Here is a 12,611-nt window from a genome sequence, read left to right as displayed (position 1 = left end):
GGGAGAGGAGCAAGGTTGGAGCTAGTGGATTCCTTGAGTTCTAGAATTCTGAGCAGCAGAAGGGGCTAAAGCTGATCAGCTAAAGCCAGCATTTTCTAAACCAGTGATTCCCAAAGTAGATGCTATCGTTCCCTGGTGGGTGCTACAGCGATTCAAGGGAGTGGTGATGGCCACAGGTGCATTTATCTTTTCTATTAATTGCTATTAAAATTAAAAAAAAATTAATTTCCAGGGGGCTAAGTAATATTTTTTCTGGAAAGGGGCAGTACGACAAAAAAGTTTAAAGAATGACTTATGCAAGTCCACTTCTAGAGAAGCTATTGATATAATAAAAACATAGCAAGAGACAGTTTTATACATTATCTTTTTGTTAAATGATGTTTTCTCTAGTATGTGGAAGGGAGGGAAGGTGAGAGATACCTGGGAATTTCCGTGTAACAAACAAAAAAATTAATTTTTAAAAAAGTTAAAAAAAAGTTTGCCTACTGACTTGACTGTTAATAAGAAGCATGTCAGTAAGAGCTTATAAGCTTTTATTATAGAAGTAAAGCCCCAATAAGTAATCACTAGAGTTGAGAGTAATAGCTGCCCTGAACAGAGGTGGCCCAGAGGAGGGACTACAGTAATTTAATCCACCAATTTTCTTATGAACAGTATGATAACTACATTTCCAGCAAAGGACAACAATCACCAATGTAGATCTGAAAAGAAGATAGAGAATTTCACAAGGTCTGGGTAAGATGTGAACATTGCTGTCCCCAAAGAACAAAATGGGAGCCTGTTGAAGGGTGATTAAGAGGAAAAATTCAATTCAAACATCTGTTAAGTGCCTATAATGTACAAGCTTCTTGAGGACTATGGGTTAGATAGCTTTTTTTTAGGAGTTGACTGAAAAAAAGGAAAAAAGATACAGAATGATAGTTTAAGGAGATAGCTAATATCTAGTGATAGATTTTTAAGGATGATACTTGGGCATGTTTGAATGCAACAGTGATAGATTCCAATAAAAATCCACAGATTTAGAGAGACTAAAGTTAAGAAAACAAGACAACTAAAGCTATCATCTTCTGAAGAGAAAGGAGAGGAAAGATGAGATCAATGGTGTATGTAGAGGGGGGAGGGTCTTGGCCAGGAGAAGGGGCATCTTACTGTCACAGATTGGAGAAAAGGATGAGAGTGTGGGGGATAATGTCAAGGTTTTTGAAATAATGAGAATGAGAGATGAGAAAACTCTCAAGGAAGAGGCTCAAGGCTTTCTAAATATAGAATAGGTTTCCATTAAAGTTACTGTGGGTCTAGCATGAGGGTGGAACAGAAGGGCACTGTTTAACCATATCTTTTTAGTAATCATCTTCATAAAACAAGATTAATTCATTGGTTTTACAAGTTGGGCATCCCAGTGAAAACTGTATTCAACAATCAATACATTAAGTTATTACTTTATGTCAGACACTCTCTGCTAGATGCTAAGTATACAAAAAACAAAAAACAAAAAAAAAGTCGCTTCCCTTAATGAATTTAAATTCTATTTGGAGAAAACAATGGGTACACAAAAAATAATATAGAATGACTACAAAGTAGTTTTTCTTGCAAGTTAATTGGGATTAAGAGAGGCTACAAGAAAACTATGAGGATCAAGACAGGTTGACTGTAGGAGACAGCATCTAAACTAAACCTTAAGGAAAGTCAGAGATTCTTTTCTCTGTTCTAGAGAAGGGAAGAGATGACTCTTCCCAAGCCATAGTTATCGCCTCCCATAAGGCTAGCTCAGGGCAGAACCTTCTCCAATCTCATGACCATTCTGAAAACTGCATTCCTATGCATGGTTTCCATTCAGCTTTTTAATCCTTTCTGAAACAGGGTATCCTGGACAGAACTCAACATTCAAGCTGTAGGGTCACCAAGGTAGTGAACACTGTCTCTCTGGGGGCAGCTTGGGATTCCAGGAGCTTTTTTGGCTACCATGGCCCACTCCAATTACTGAACAGGGAAATCCAGCACTATGTGTAGGCTTTTTCAGACAAACTGTTGTTTAGTCATGCTTTCTCAGTCTAGTAAATACTTAATATGCTGACTGATTAATACTTGTGAAATGTTTGGAAGGGTGTTGGGGGAGGGTGGGTGTTGCATTTTTCCCTACTAAATTTAACTTTATTAAATTTAGCCCATCATTCAACCCTGTCAAGATTTTCAGATTCTGAGTCATCCAATGTGTTAATGACTTCTTCTCAGCTTCCTGTCCTTGGAAAAATCTGATAAACATGTCACTATCCAAGTCATGGATTAAAAATGTTGAAATAGCATTGGGCCAAGAATAGATTCTTAAGGAATCTCCTTCCAATCTGACAGACTGATTAATGAATATTCTTTGTGTCCAATTGGTTTTTCAGTTAATTCTAAATCTAGCTAACTACTATCAGCCTGAATTTCTCCATCCTGAACACAAAGATAATGTGAGAAACTGACAAATATACACATATACAACATTTTTTTGATGTACCAGCCTAATAAACATATAAAAAAGGAAAAGAAGTGTTTGGTATGACCTCATAAAGCCATGGTAGCTTTCAGCAATCACTATTTTTAACTATTAAAATGTTTATAAACCATCCCTTCAATTATATGTCCTAGAATGTTAGTGGGAATCTAATTCAATCTCATCAATCTACAATTTGAAGAGTCTATCCACTTCTGTTTTGAAGACTGAGCATATTTGTAAGAAGTGAAATCTTAGATTTAGAGCTACAAGTACCTCAGAGGTCAGCAAGTACAGTCCCCTCATTTTGTTTCTTTAAATAACTTGGTTTTCTTTTTTAATTTTCATTTTCATTGACAAGGACCAGCATTTCAATATACAAAAATGAACAAGTCTTACATGAGAAACTTGTATATGTAAGTTTATGGGTTTATGTATATATATGAAAATATATATGTATGTGTATGTACATATACAAAAATGTACGTAAACACACACCTATATATTTTTTAAATAGCAACAAATTTACTCTAGTTGTTTGTATCCTATTTTGCATTTTTTTCTTGTGTGCATTTAAAAATATTTACTGATGCTCTATTGCCTATCAGCTTAGCTACCATTCAATCCTTCATTAGAAGCTTTTCCATATAACTGTAGTCCAGCAACACAAATCAACATATTGGTCACATCTGAAAATGCAGATCTCATGCTGCACCTGGAGTCCATTACTTCTTTGTCAAACATTGGGAATTTTTGCCATCAGACTTTTGAGGTCATTATTTTTTGCTGCTTTGTTTAGAATTTTAAGGTCTTTCAAAAAATGGCTTTTCTTGCTATTATTTCTATCAAATTATTTTTCCAGTTATGCTCATCTGGTTCTACAGCAGTTCACACAATCTTTACCATATTTTTCTGAAACAATCATATTTGTCATTGTAATAGTGAAATAATGTTCCACTATATACATCTGACAATTTTTTTTAACATTCTTCAAATCATGCGTACGTATTTTGCCCCTCTCCAGCCAACTCTTTGGTACAACAGAAGTACTGCTATAAAAATTCTTACAAAGATAGATCCTTTCCTTCTATTCTTGATCTTCTTGGCATATATATGCCTAATAAGAGGGTCAAATGACATGCAGTTTGATGACTTCAAGAGTATACTTACTAATTTTTTTCTAGTATACTTAAAACAAAAGCAACAGTGCAATAGTGAGGGCAGGTAGGTGGTACAATGGGTAGAACACAAGACCTCAGTTCAGGAAGACTTGAGTTCAAATCTGACCTCAGATAGTTATTAGCTGCGTGACCCTGGTCAGGTTACTTAACCTCTGTTTGCCTCATTTCAACTGTCTATAAAATAAGGATAATTGTCTTTCAGGGTGGTTGTGAGGATCAAATAAGATTATAATTGCAAAACACTTAGTGCATAGTACTATGTAAATATTAGATAGTATTATTATTTTGCCCCATAAGCCCTAGAACCAGTGGGGTACTGGTAACAATCAGCTCTCTGAAGAAATGATACACTTGTAAGTTTAACTTTCATGAGGAACATTTTTCTCCTTCACTTTCTCAGATATAGACAATCAACAAAATAATAAATTGCATCCCAATTTGTAATGTTTGCTGATTTCCAGGATGTAAATGCTCGCCCTGAAAATGTAATCATCAGCTCTTTGGGGGCTTGTTCAAGCTGGCTCTACTACACCCTTGCCTACACATTGCTATTTTACATTTCTGTCATCTTTGACAATTTTATGGGTGTAAGATAAAATTTTAGTTTATTTAATATGAATTTTTCTAATTATTAGTTATTTTCAACATTTTTATATTGTTTGTTGTGGATTTCTTTTTTTAAATTGCTGTTTCACATATTTTGATCTGGCTCTTGTTCACATAAATTTTAATCCATTCCTTATATTATCTTGGAAATGAGACATATAACAGAGAAATTTGCAGCAGAGGTTTGTTTTTTCCCCCACAGTTAACAGGTTTTCTTCTAATTTTAGCTGTACTGGTTTTGTATGTGTGAAAAATTTTAAATTTCATGTCATAAAAGTTTATTTTTTTCTCCTGTGATTCTCTCTTTCTTGTTTATCATGAATTCTTCCCCTATCTCTAACTGTGAAAGATATTTTCTTCCTTGTCTCTCTGTCTTGTTGATGATGTGTCCTTTCATATCTAAAAATAATATACCTCACATCAATTCTTAAGACATCAGTTATATAAGCTAAAAAAACTACTAGCTCCATTTTTTTTAAACGGGTTAGCTAAGACCAGGAATAAGAACATAATTAAAGTTCTGAATCACCTAAATATGATTCTTATTGGATGTTCAGGCCTTCCTGACCTCAACAAGCAAATAAGTATCCCTCCATGTGGATTGGAAAAATATATATTTTTTAAGAATCTCATTGATCAACTCTGACATTAAGAGTTCATGTTTTTATATGATTTGCAAAGTTCTTTCTCCAAAATAACACTATGGGGAACATAGTATATAGTATTATACCTATTTTAGAGAAAAATCTGGGTCTTAATGAGATGAAGTAACTTGTTCAAGTCATAATGGAGGTACCATTACCTTCAAATCCAATGATTTTGTTTAGCCCACTGCTTTTCTTGTGTGCATTTTCTTCTTCCTTAAGAATACAAAGGATTATGAAGATAATCTTCAATTCTTCCTTTGTTTTATAGATATTGCGTCAGAATTTAAGTAATATTTACTTATTCTAGACAGGAAAATGAAAATTTTTAAACATCTACCACTGGGCAACAACATCCCATCTTTTCCTTCCCATCCCCAAATTCAAGAACTCATAGCTAAATTTGGTTCAAAAATTCAGCAGTTCACAACTTTCTTGGTGGGTCAAACAAAAAAACACACAAAGGTCTCCAATTAAGATCCTTCTAGCCTGGGAGTCCCCATATCTTTGGCAGGAAGCCTCAACATCAAAGTAATTATCCCTGGTTGTTACAACCCTAGAAAGTCTAGGTCAGTTTATTTATTCAAGAAGTATTTACTGAAATTGTTGCATGTACAAAACTGTGCCTGAGCTGTGGAAATTTTTTTAAACTATAAACTACCATCCTTACTTTCAAGGATCTTCAGAAGCTAGCTGGAAAGCCCAGAGAAATGAAAAAAAAAACTATAATAAAAGGCAATATTGTCTTAAGTGTTAACTGAGTAGTACAAATGGCAAGACCAATCAGAATTCAGAGAGAGAGGAAGAAATCAGTGTGGTCTTAGGGGGATAATACAAAGTTTCAATGCGGTCAATGAATTTAAGCTAGGTCAAAAACAAGGATGAAGGAAACACGATTCAGGATATAACGGATGCAGAGAAGGCCCAAAAGTCCATCTGGGGTCAAGTCTTACCTCTTGACACACATCCTGACTATGCGACTCTGGAACAATCACTTAATCTCTAAATAGTCTAGGCCAGTGATGGGCAAACTTTTTGAAGGAGAGGCCAAAGGAAAGGAAATACTCATCCGTCAGTCTGTTTCTAAGGCAACTCTTTCTAAATTTCATCGTATTGTATCCTACTCATTGTATTTGTCAGATTAGGAATAATGTCCTGCCACCAGATAGAACATTTCAGGGGGCTGCATCTGGCCCATGGGCCGTAGTTTGCCCATCACTGGTCTAGGTCACTCTCTAAAACTAAGTGGCAGAGAAGGAGCCAATCTATGTTGGAAGAGGGTATGGCCTCACCTAAGAGTTCTCCATGCCAATGAAATCACAGGTGCAGTCTCTATAAATTTGGGTTACTATTCAATGGGGCTCAAGGATACCTTTGCAAGGTCCAATTGAACCATTTCACTGGTCCCACTAGACTTGGTGGAGGTAGAGAAAGAACAAGAACTAGAATCAGCTTCATTTCACTGGAGAACTCAGGATTAGAGAGATGAGAAATTAATCTGAACCCCTTCAGGGATTCTTTCAACCGATATTGATGTCCCCCATTGGTTCCTCAAACATACTCAAAAAATCCTCTGGATCCTCTTTCCAAAACCAAAACAGAATCAGTTCCTACTTGCCTCACTACTATACATCTGGGCCCCTAGGAACACTACCTTCAACCAGGTCAAGACTAAGTTTAATCAGACCTATTCTGTTTTCTCTTGACTTCTGTGCTCTTTCTAGCTCAGGGGTCGGCAACCTTTTTGGCCCTGAGAGCCATAAACGCCACATTTTTTAAAATGTAATTTCGTGAGAGCCGTACAGTACTCACAGTGTGCACTACTATAACAGTGCCTGAAAAAAAATTGACTTTATGGTTCCTGCAGAAAGAGCCGTATCTGGCCCTCAAAAGAGCCAGTTACGGCTTGAGAGCCATACATTGCCAACCCTTGTTCTAGATTGTAGTTAGAACTTACACCAGAATCATGCTTACCTCTGTGTTGACATCATAGCAAGAAAGTCTCTCATACCTCTCAGGGACATTGCTAAAAAGAAAATTATTCTAACACTAGAATTCTATTATTTCACATTCCTTGGTATGAATGGTTCTTAACAGAATGCTAGACAAGATGACAAAAAGTTAAGGGTTTTTTTGACAATTAAAACTTTTTGTCCTTCAGTGCACTTAGGGCTTTAAAGATCTGCATGAAAGTGGAAAAAATCCAACAGAGAAGGAAAAGAAATCTCATGAATAGGGGAACAACAAAAAGCAAAGTTTGAAATGCAGCAGGGACAAACGTTTCTGATAAATTACAACTATAAATACACATGCACACATACACTCTAATATTTTAGGCTAGAAAAAAACAAAATAAGGATGTACAAGTGAAACCAAGGCTTTATTTTCTAATGCTCTAAATAAATTTTAATTTTAATTTAAAAATTGGACCTTCCCAAAAGAACTATCAATTTTTCTTAAGGGAAAGATGAAGATGGGATATTTCAAATTCAATGACTATTCTAATTTTTCTCATTTTTTTGCAGGGTGGAAGAAACCAATGTGTCTAGGTATAGGAAATTTTGCTTTAAAAAGCTGGTCTTAAAAACAAAACTTTTCTATTTTGAATGCCTCCCAGCAAAACCTGAAATATTAGTCATTTACTACACATCAAAAAATTGTCATATATCCTGAGAAACTTAAAGTCCCTACTCTTAAGCATGAGAGTTTTGGAATTCGAGAGTTTTTTCCTGAATTTAGATCAAACTATATAAAAAGTATTAACATTTTAATCAGCATATTACTTATATGAAGATTTCCACAAAATTCTTGGATGTAATCATATATTTTATCATTCATTTAACTAGTACCATCATTTATTTAAGATTGAAAGCCTTTCAAAAAGTCATCTTATCCCCCAAAGTCCTAGTAGCAATCACCTTTAAGTCACCTCAGCCATATTGGAATCGATTCTATTTTTAAAATTACTCCTGACTCCCCAAGGATGTGAAATAAACCAGAAGCTGTTATGCCAAATAAGCCAAATTAGTCTATAAGTAAGAGGCCATTTGTTAGTATGTAAATATAACTATCTTCTTTATTAAAATGTTTTTCCTCTACTGTAAATATCAAAACAAAAACATACAAATAAATGGTACCAGGAAAAGAGAACTTCCTTTGGTCTTAGGTTTAAATAAAATCCCACTTCTACTCACTGGCTGGGCCTCATTTTCTTCATCTGTAAAATGAGGGTATCTGATTAAATGGCCTGAGTTCCCTATTATCCTAATTTTATCTATTATCTGGGATTTATTATCTATTAGCCTAAGCTTAATAAATTATCAGTTAACACCACATGTAAAGAAGATATTTAAACTGAAAAACAGTTAACACTATTTAACTTGTCTGCTTTGGCACAAACTAATTATACAAGGATTTCCTTGTTCTTGAAAACCATTCATATCACCTAAGAAAATAAATATATTCCACCTTGTTACAAAAACAGGGCAGAGTAAATGTGTGCAGAATTTTGATAGTATTGATTCAGATTTAAATCTCATAGAAGAGTTGAATGAAAGACAAAGCTATCTACTAACACAAAATTAGTTTCAAGAAAATCAAGAGTCAAGTCAATTCTGGAACTACAAAAGGCAAGCAACCAAATTCACAAACCCACACATACTACAAGGCTCAGATGCATTATCTTCTACACTCTAAGCAGGTATGGTTCTTGCTACACTGACACCTATGCCTAAAGAGCACGTTATATTTGTATATTGTGAGGTCAGAAGTGAATTCATTTAGCCAGGATTGTACTAACTCTATCAAGTGCCACAGACAACTGCCCACAATATTGGTGGGGAGAGTTGGGTGGTAGAAAATGACCTGTACACAGAAAACAATAACAAAAAGTCAGGGGCAAAGGAGGCATTCAAAAGGCTCTGGGAAAATCTGAGAGGGAAGATAACATCTGCAAACTTGAGGATTCAGAGAAGCGTCAGATGGTATGGTAGCACCTGAGCTGAACACCTTCAAAGAAGAAGGTTTTTGAAAAACAATAGTGAAGAACTATATTAGACATGGAGTACAGCTTGCACAAATGTTTTCTTAAATTTTTTCCAGAAATAAAAAAAAATTATCTTTAATAACTGACAAGAGCATAAGGCTAAATTTTGCTTAGTTCCAAAATCCCAAAGAAGTAGAATGGAGGCTCACCTCAGCCAGACCACCTACACAGGCTGGCACTATAAATATGTAAATATAAATATGCCAGATGCTGCTAACAGGTGGCCAATCACTGAAGAAAAATTCTGTTAAAGATGCTGTGTATTGAAAGTTAATCATTTGGAACAGTAGGAAAACCACATGAAAGAGGAGTGTCACAACTCTATAGTATTAGAACCTTCCAGCACTTAGTAATTTCCAAATTGATCTCAATTTCCCTAGTGCCACTGAGAGTCATACTATTTTAAGACCAACGTGATCTGATCAAAACATTCCCGAACAACACAAAGATGTAATCCCTAACCAATCTTCTCACCACATTTTTCTAGGGAAAAAAAGACACAAAACACTACAATATCTGTTTATTAATTTCCTGTTATATCCACATTTAGTCAAACCAAACCTTCACATAAAAATCTCAAATGAGAATACATCAACTTAATGTAAAATCCTCCCCCTACTTATTGTAAATCTACTGGGGGTGGGGGGGGGAGAAATACCTTTAGGAAAAAATGCAAATGATAAGAACAACCATTTTTGCATGGAAACACAAGAAATAACAATGATTTAGTTTTAAATAATGATGTTTTCAGCATTACTTTTGCTTCAGCTGGAGAATATTAAATAATTTTTATTAAAATATTTTCAAATTTTCCAGATTATACTTAAAATGGTATTTTTAGATAACTTACATGACATTAATTGCCACAGAACCGAAAGTGAGAAAGGGGAAAAAGAATAAAGATATGGAGCCAGAAAGGAATTTCTATGTAGGGGGAAAAGGGAAGCAGACTGATTTTACAAATATTGTTAAAGGGAGTGGGAAGATGGCTATATATACAATGTAAAAAAGAGTAATAAAATTCAGAATCTATGAGGATGCCTTTATTAATAATAATCTTATCAAAAATTTTATTTTTCCTGGATTACACATAGCCACCCAAATTAATTAAATCAGATCTAAATATGAAAACAAAATGTAATTGGAAAAGGAATTTTACTAATTTTTTTAAATATGCAAAACATATCAAGGAAATGGCTGATATAAATTAAACGTTAACAATGAATCTATATTTCTGGAAACTAAATAAAATGGTGCTAGTAGGGCAAATATAACTATCAAAATTAGTCTAACACATGGCTTTATGGGTTCAAATAAAATCAGTTTTTTGCTCATCTTCCAATGTACTGATTAAGGATGTTTTCCACCTTATCAAAGGGCTGAGAGACAGTGTGTGCTACCTAGATACTGCTAAAAGGGTGCTGTAACATTTATGTCATCGATTTAAAGAATGAGAGATTATTACCATTATAAAAGATGTGTGATTCCTGGGAGCAGACAAAATTTTTTTTTTAATTACAACACAGTATCTTCTTTCCATTCATCGCATTTTTTTTTTTTTACATTACAGTGGATTGCTTCATTTGGAACTGAATTATACCTCTCAGATATATCTTTGTGCACCAAGTCACAAACCAAAATTAGGACAAATTAAGGGATGGGAGATGGAAAAACGTTAGGCAAATAATTCGATGATAATATTGTTGTGGTGTTTCCCACCCCCAGTCTCGATTTACAAGAACACTGACTGGAAGAGTGAATGACCCAGATTGCAGGAAGAAAAAGGTCGGATTACATCTACTCCCATTGAAGGAATCATTGGGCTTTACATTATTAGTAGCCAGCAAGGGTTTGCGACATCAAGTATCAGTTTGGGCTTTCGGTATCTGAGCAAATAAGAAATGTGAAATTTTTAAATCTCATTGGGTGATATTTACTTCCTCGAGTCCCCCCCCCCCCCAAAGCGCCTCTGCAATGTCACCTCTGCACCTGTCACATGAGCAGATTGGAATGAGATAAGGCATAAGCTCTAACCACCACAGAGCCGCCCCCCTCCTTCTCCCCAACCCCCAACATCTGTAATAAGCTTCAAAGGAGGTGTACCTTCCAAAGGCCAGCCCCTATCCCCAGCACCCAGGCTCAGTCCGTGTATGACGTCACCTTTCTGCATTAAACCCTGAAACCCGGCGGCACCGAATGGAATGGGATGGATTACACCCGAGACCATCTTAGCCGAAAGGAGAAGCCACCACTGTCACCAGCTGATTGGGGACTCAAGATTTATTAACCATAGAGGAAGGAAAAAGACAATGGGGAGGGGGTGGAAGAAATTTGTTATTTGCAAAAAAACAGGAGGAGGTGGTGGAGATAGGGACGGGGGCGGGGGTGTCTATGAACTGCAACTGTTTATAGTTACTGAAGATGTTCGACGTGCACCTGCAAACGTTTCTGGGGGGGGGGGGAACAAATTCCCTTCTTAACTGGTCCTTGGCCAAGGTGGGCTCCCCAGAACTGGTTTTTCTCATTCTGGATCCAAAGCTCCTCGTAACCCCTATTCTTCCATCCGAGGGTCCCAGAAAATTGGTAATACCCAGGCCAATTGCCTAGAAGGGTCTTCTCTAAGGTAACAGCTCCTCCAAGGGGGTGGGGAAGGAGGGGATCTGCCAATCACGGGTTCATTAGGAGCAAACACTGGGGCGGAGACGCGGTGGGTGTAGATTACAGTAGGATTGAGGTGAAGAGAATAAAATCGAACCTCGCAACTTTCTCCAGAGGCGTTGTTCTCATCTTTACTCTCCCTTTCTCCGCCATCACTCCCTCCCCCTCAAAAAGGAGCAAGAAGCAGTTTCGGAAATAGCAGGGACCCCGCAAGTATTGCACCACCTCCCACCCCAGCTCGGTCACCACCTTGGTCACCACCACCACCCCCGCAAGTGCCGGACCCTGGGCAAGGCGAGCTCCCGCGGCGGCTGCTGCTGCAGAAATGCAGCCCGACCACCCAAATGCCACCCACCCCTGACGCTGGTGCTGGTATTGGAGCTGGCGCAGCCACCCCCTGCCGAGGCTGCTGCTGCTGCTGCAAGCTGCTAGCTGCAAGCTGCCCCCCACCTTGCCCCGTGCAATAGCAGCAGCAGCCCCCGCGCGGAGCGCACCGTTATCCCACCCCCACCCCGGCGTCTGTCCTTTTTCCCAAGCCCCACACGGACTGACTGACGGACAGCCAGGGCAGCACCGTCCCCGCCCCCCCACAACCCTTCACCTCTCCCCAAGCCCGAGGCTAGGGACGCGGCGAAGGTACTCACCCAGAAAACGAAGGAGTAGATGATGAGGAGGGTTTTGAGACAGGTTATCACGGGTTTGGTCTCCATTCTCCTCGATGCCATACTACAGAAGCTCGGGCAGCGGCTGGGCGGGCGGGAGGAGGGGAGGTGGGTGGGTGGGGGCGGGAGCGAGCGAGCGCGAAAGCGCGTGTGTGGGGTGTGTGCGCGCGCGCGCCAGAGAAGGTGGGGAGGAGCGCGAGGGCGCGTGTGTGAGGTGTGCGCGTGCGCGCGGCGGGTAGGGGAGGAGGAAGAGGGGGAGGAGGGGGAAGCGCGAGCGCGAGGCCCATTCTGTTGCTAACTAGCTACTTCGCTCCACGGGTTTCGGGGCTCCTGCGCTCC

General features: G+C 38.1%; 1 protein-coding gene across 1 annotated transcript in view; it reads right to left on the bottom strand.

Moving 5' to 3' along the window:
- The window catches only part of TSPAN7 (tetraspanin 7), a 110,713-nt gene extending 98,317 nt beyond the window's left edge, over positions 1–12,396 (bottom strand). The window contains exon 1 of the mRNA XM_044670166.1: positions 12,255–12,396. Coding sequence (XP_044526101.1) covers positions 12,255–12,335 — 81 coding nt within the window. The 5' untranslated portion in view covers positions 12,336–12,396. The remainder of the gene's footprint in view (positions 1–12,254) is intronic.
- Positions 12,397–12,611: the final 215 nt, after the last annotated feature.

This window comes from Gracilinanus agilis, chromosome 3 (assembly GCF_016433145.1).
Source record: "Gracilinanus agilis isolate LMUSP501 chromosome 3, AgileGrace, whole genome shotgun sequence".
Classification (NCBI taxonomy): domain Eukaryota; kingdom Metazoa; phylum Chordata; class Mammalia; order Didelphimorphia; family Didelphidae; genus Gracilinanus; species Gracilinanus agilis.
Note: the sequence above shows the minus strand (reverse complement) of the source record. Positions and strands in the feature narration are given on the sequence as shown.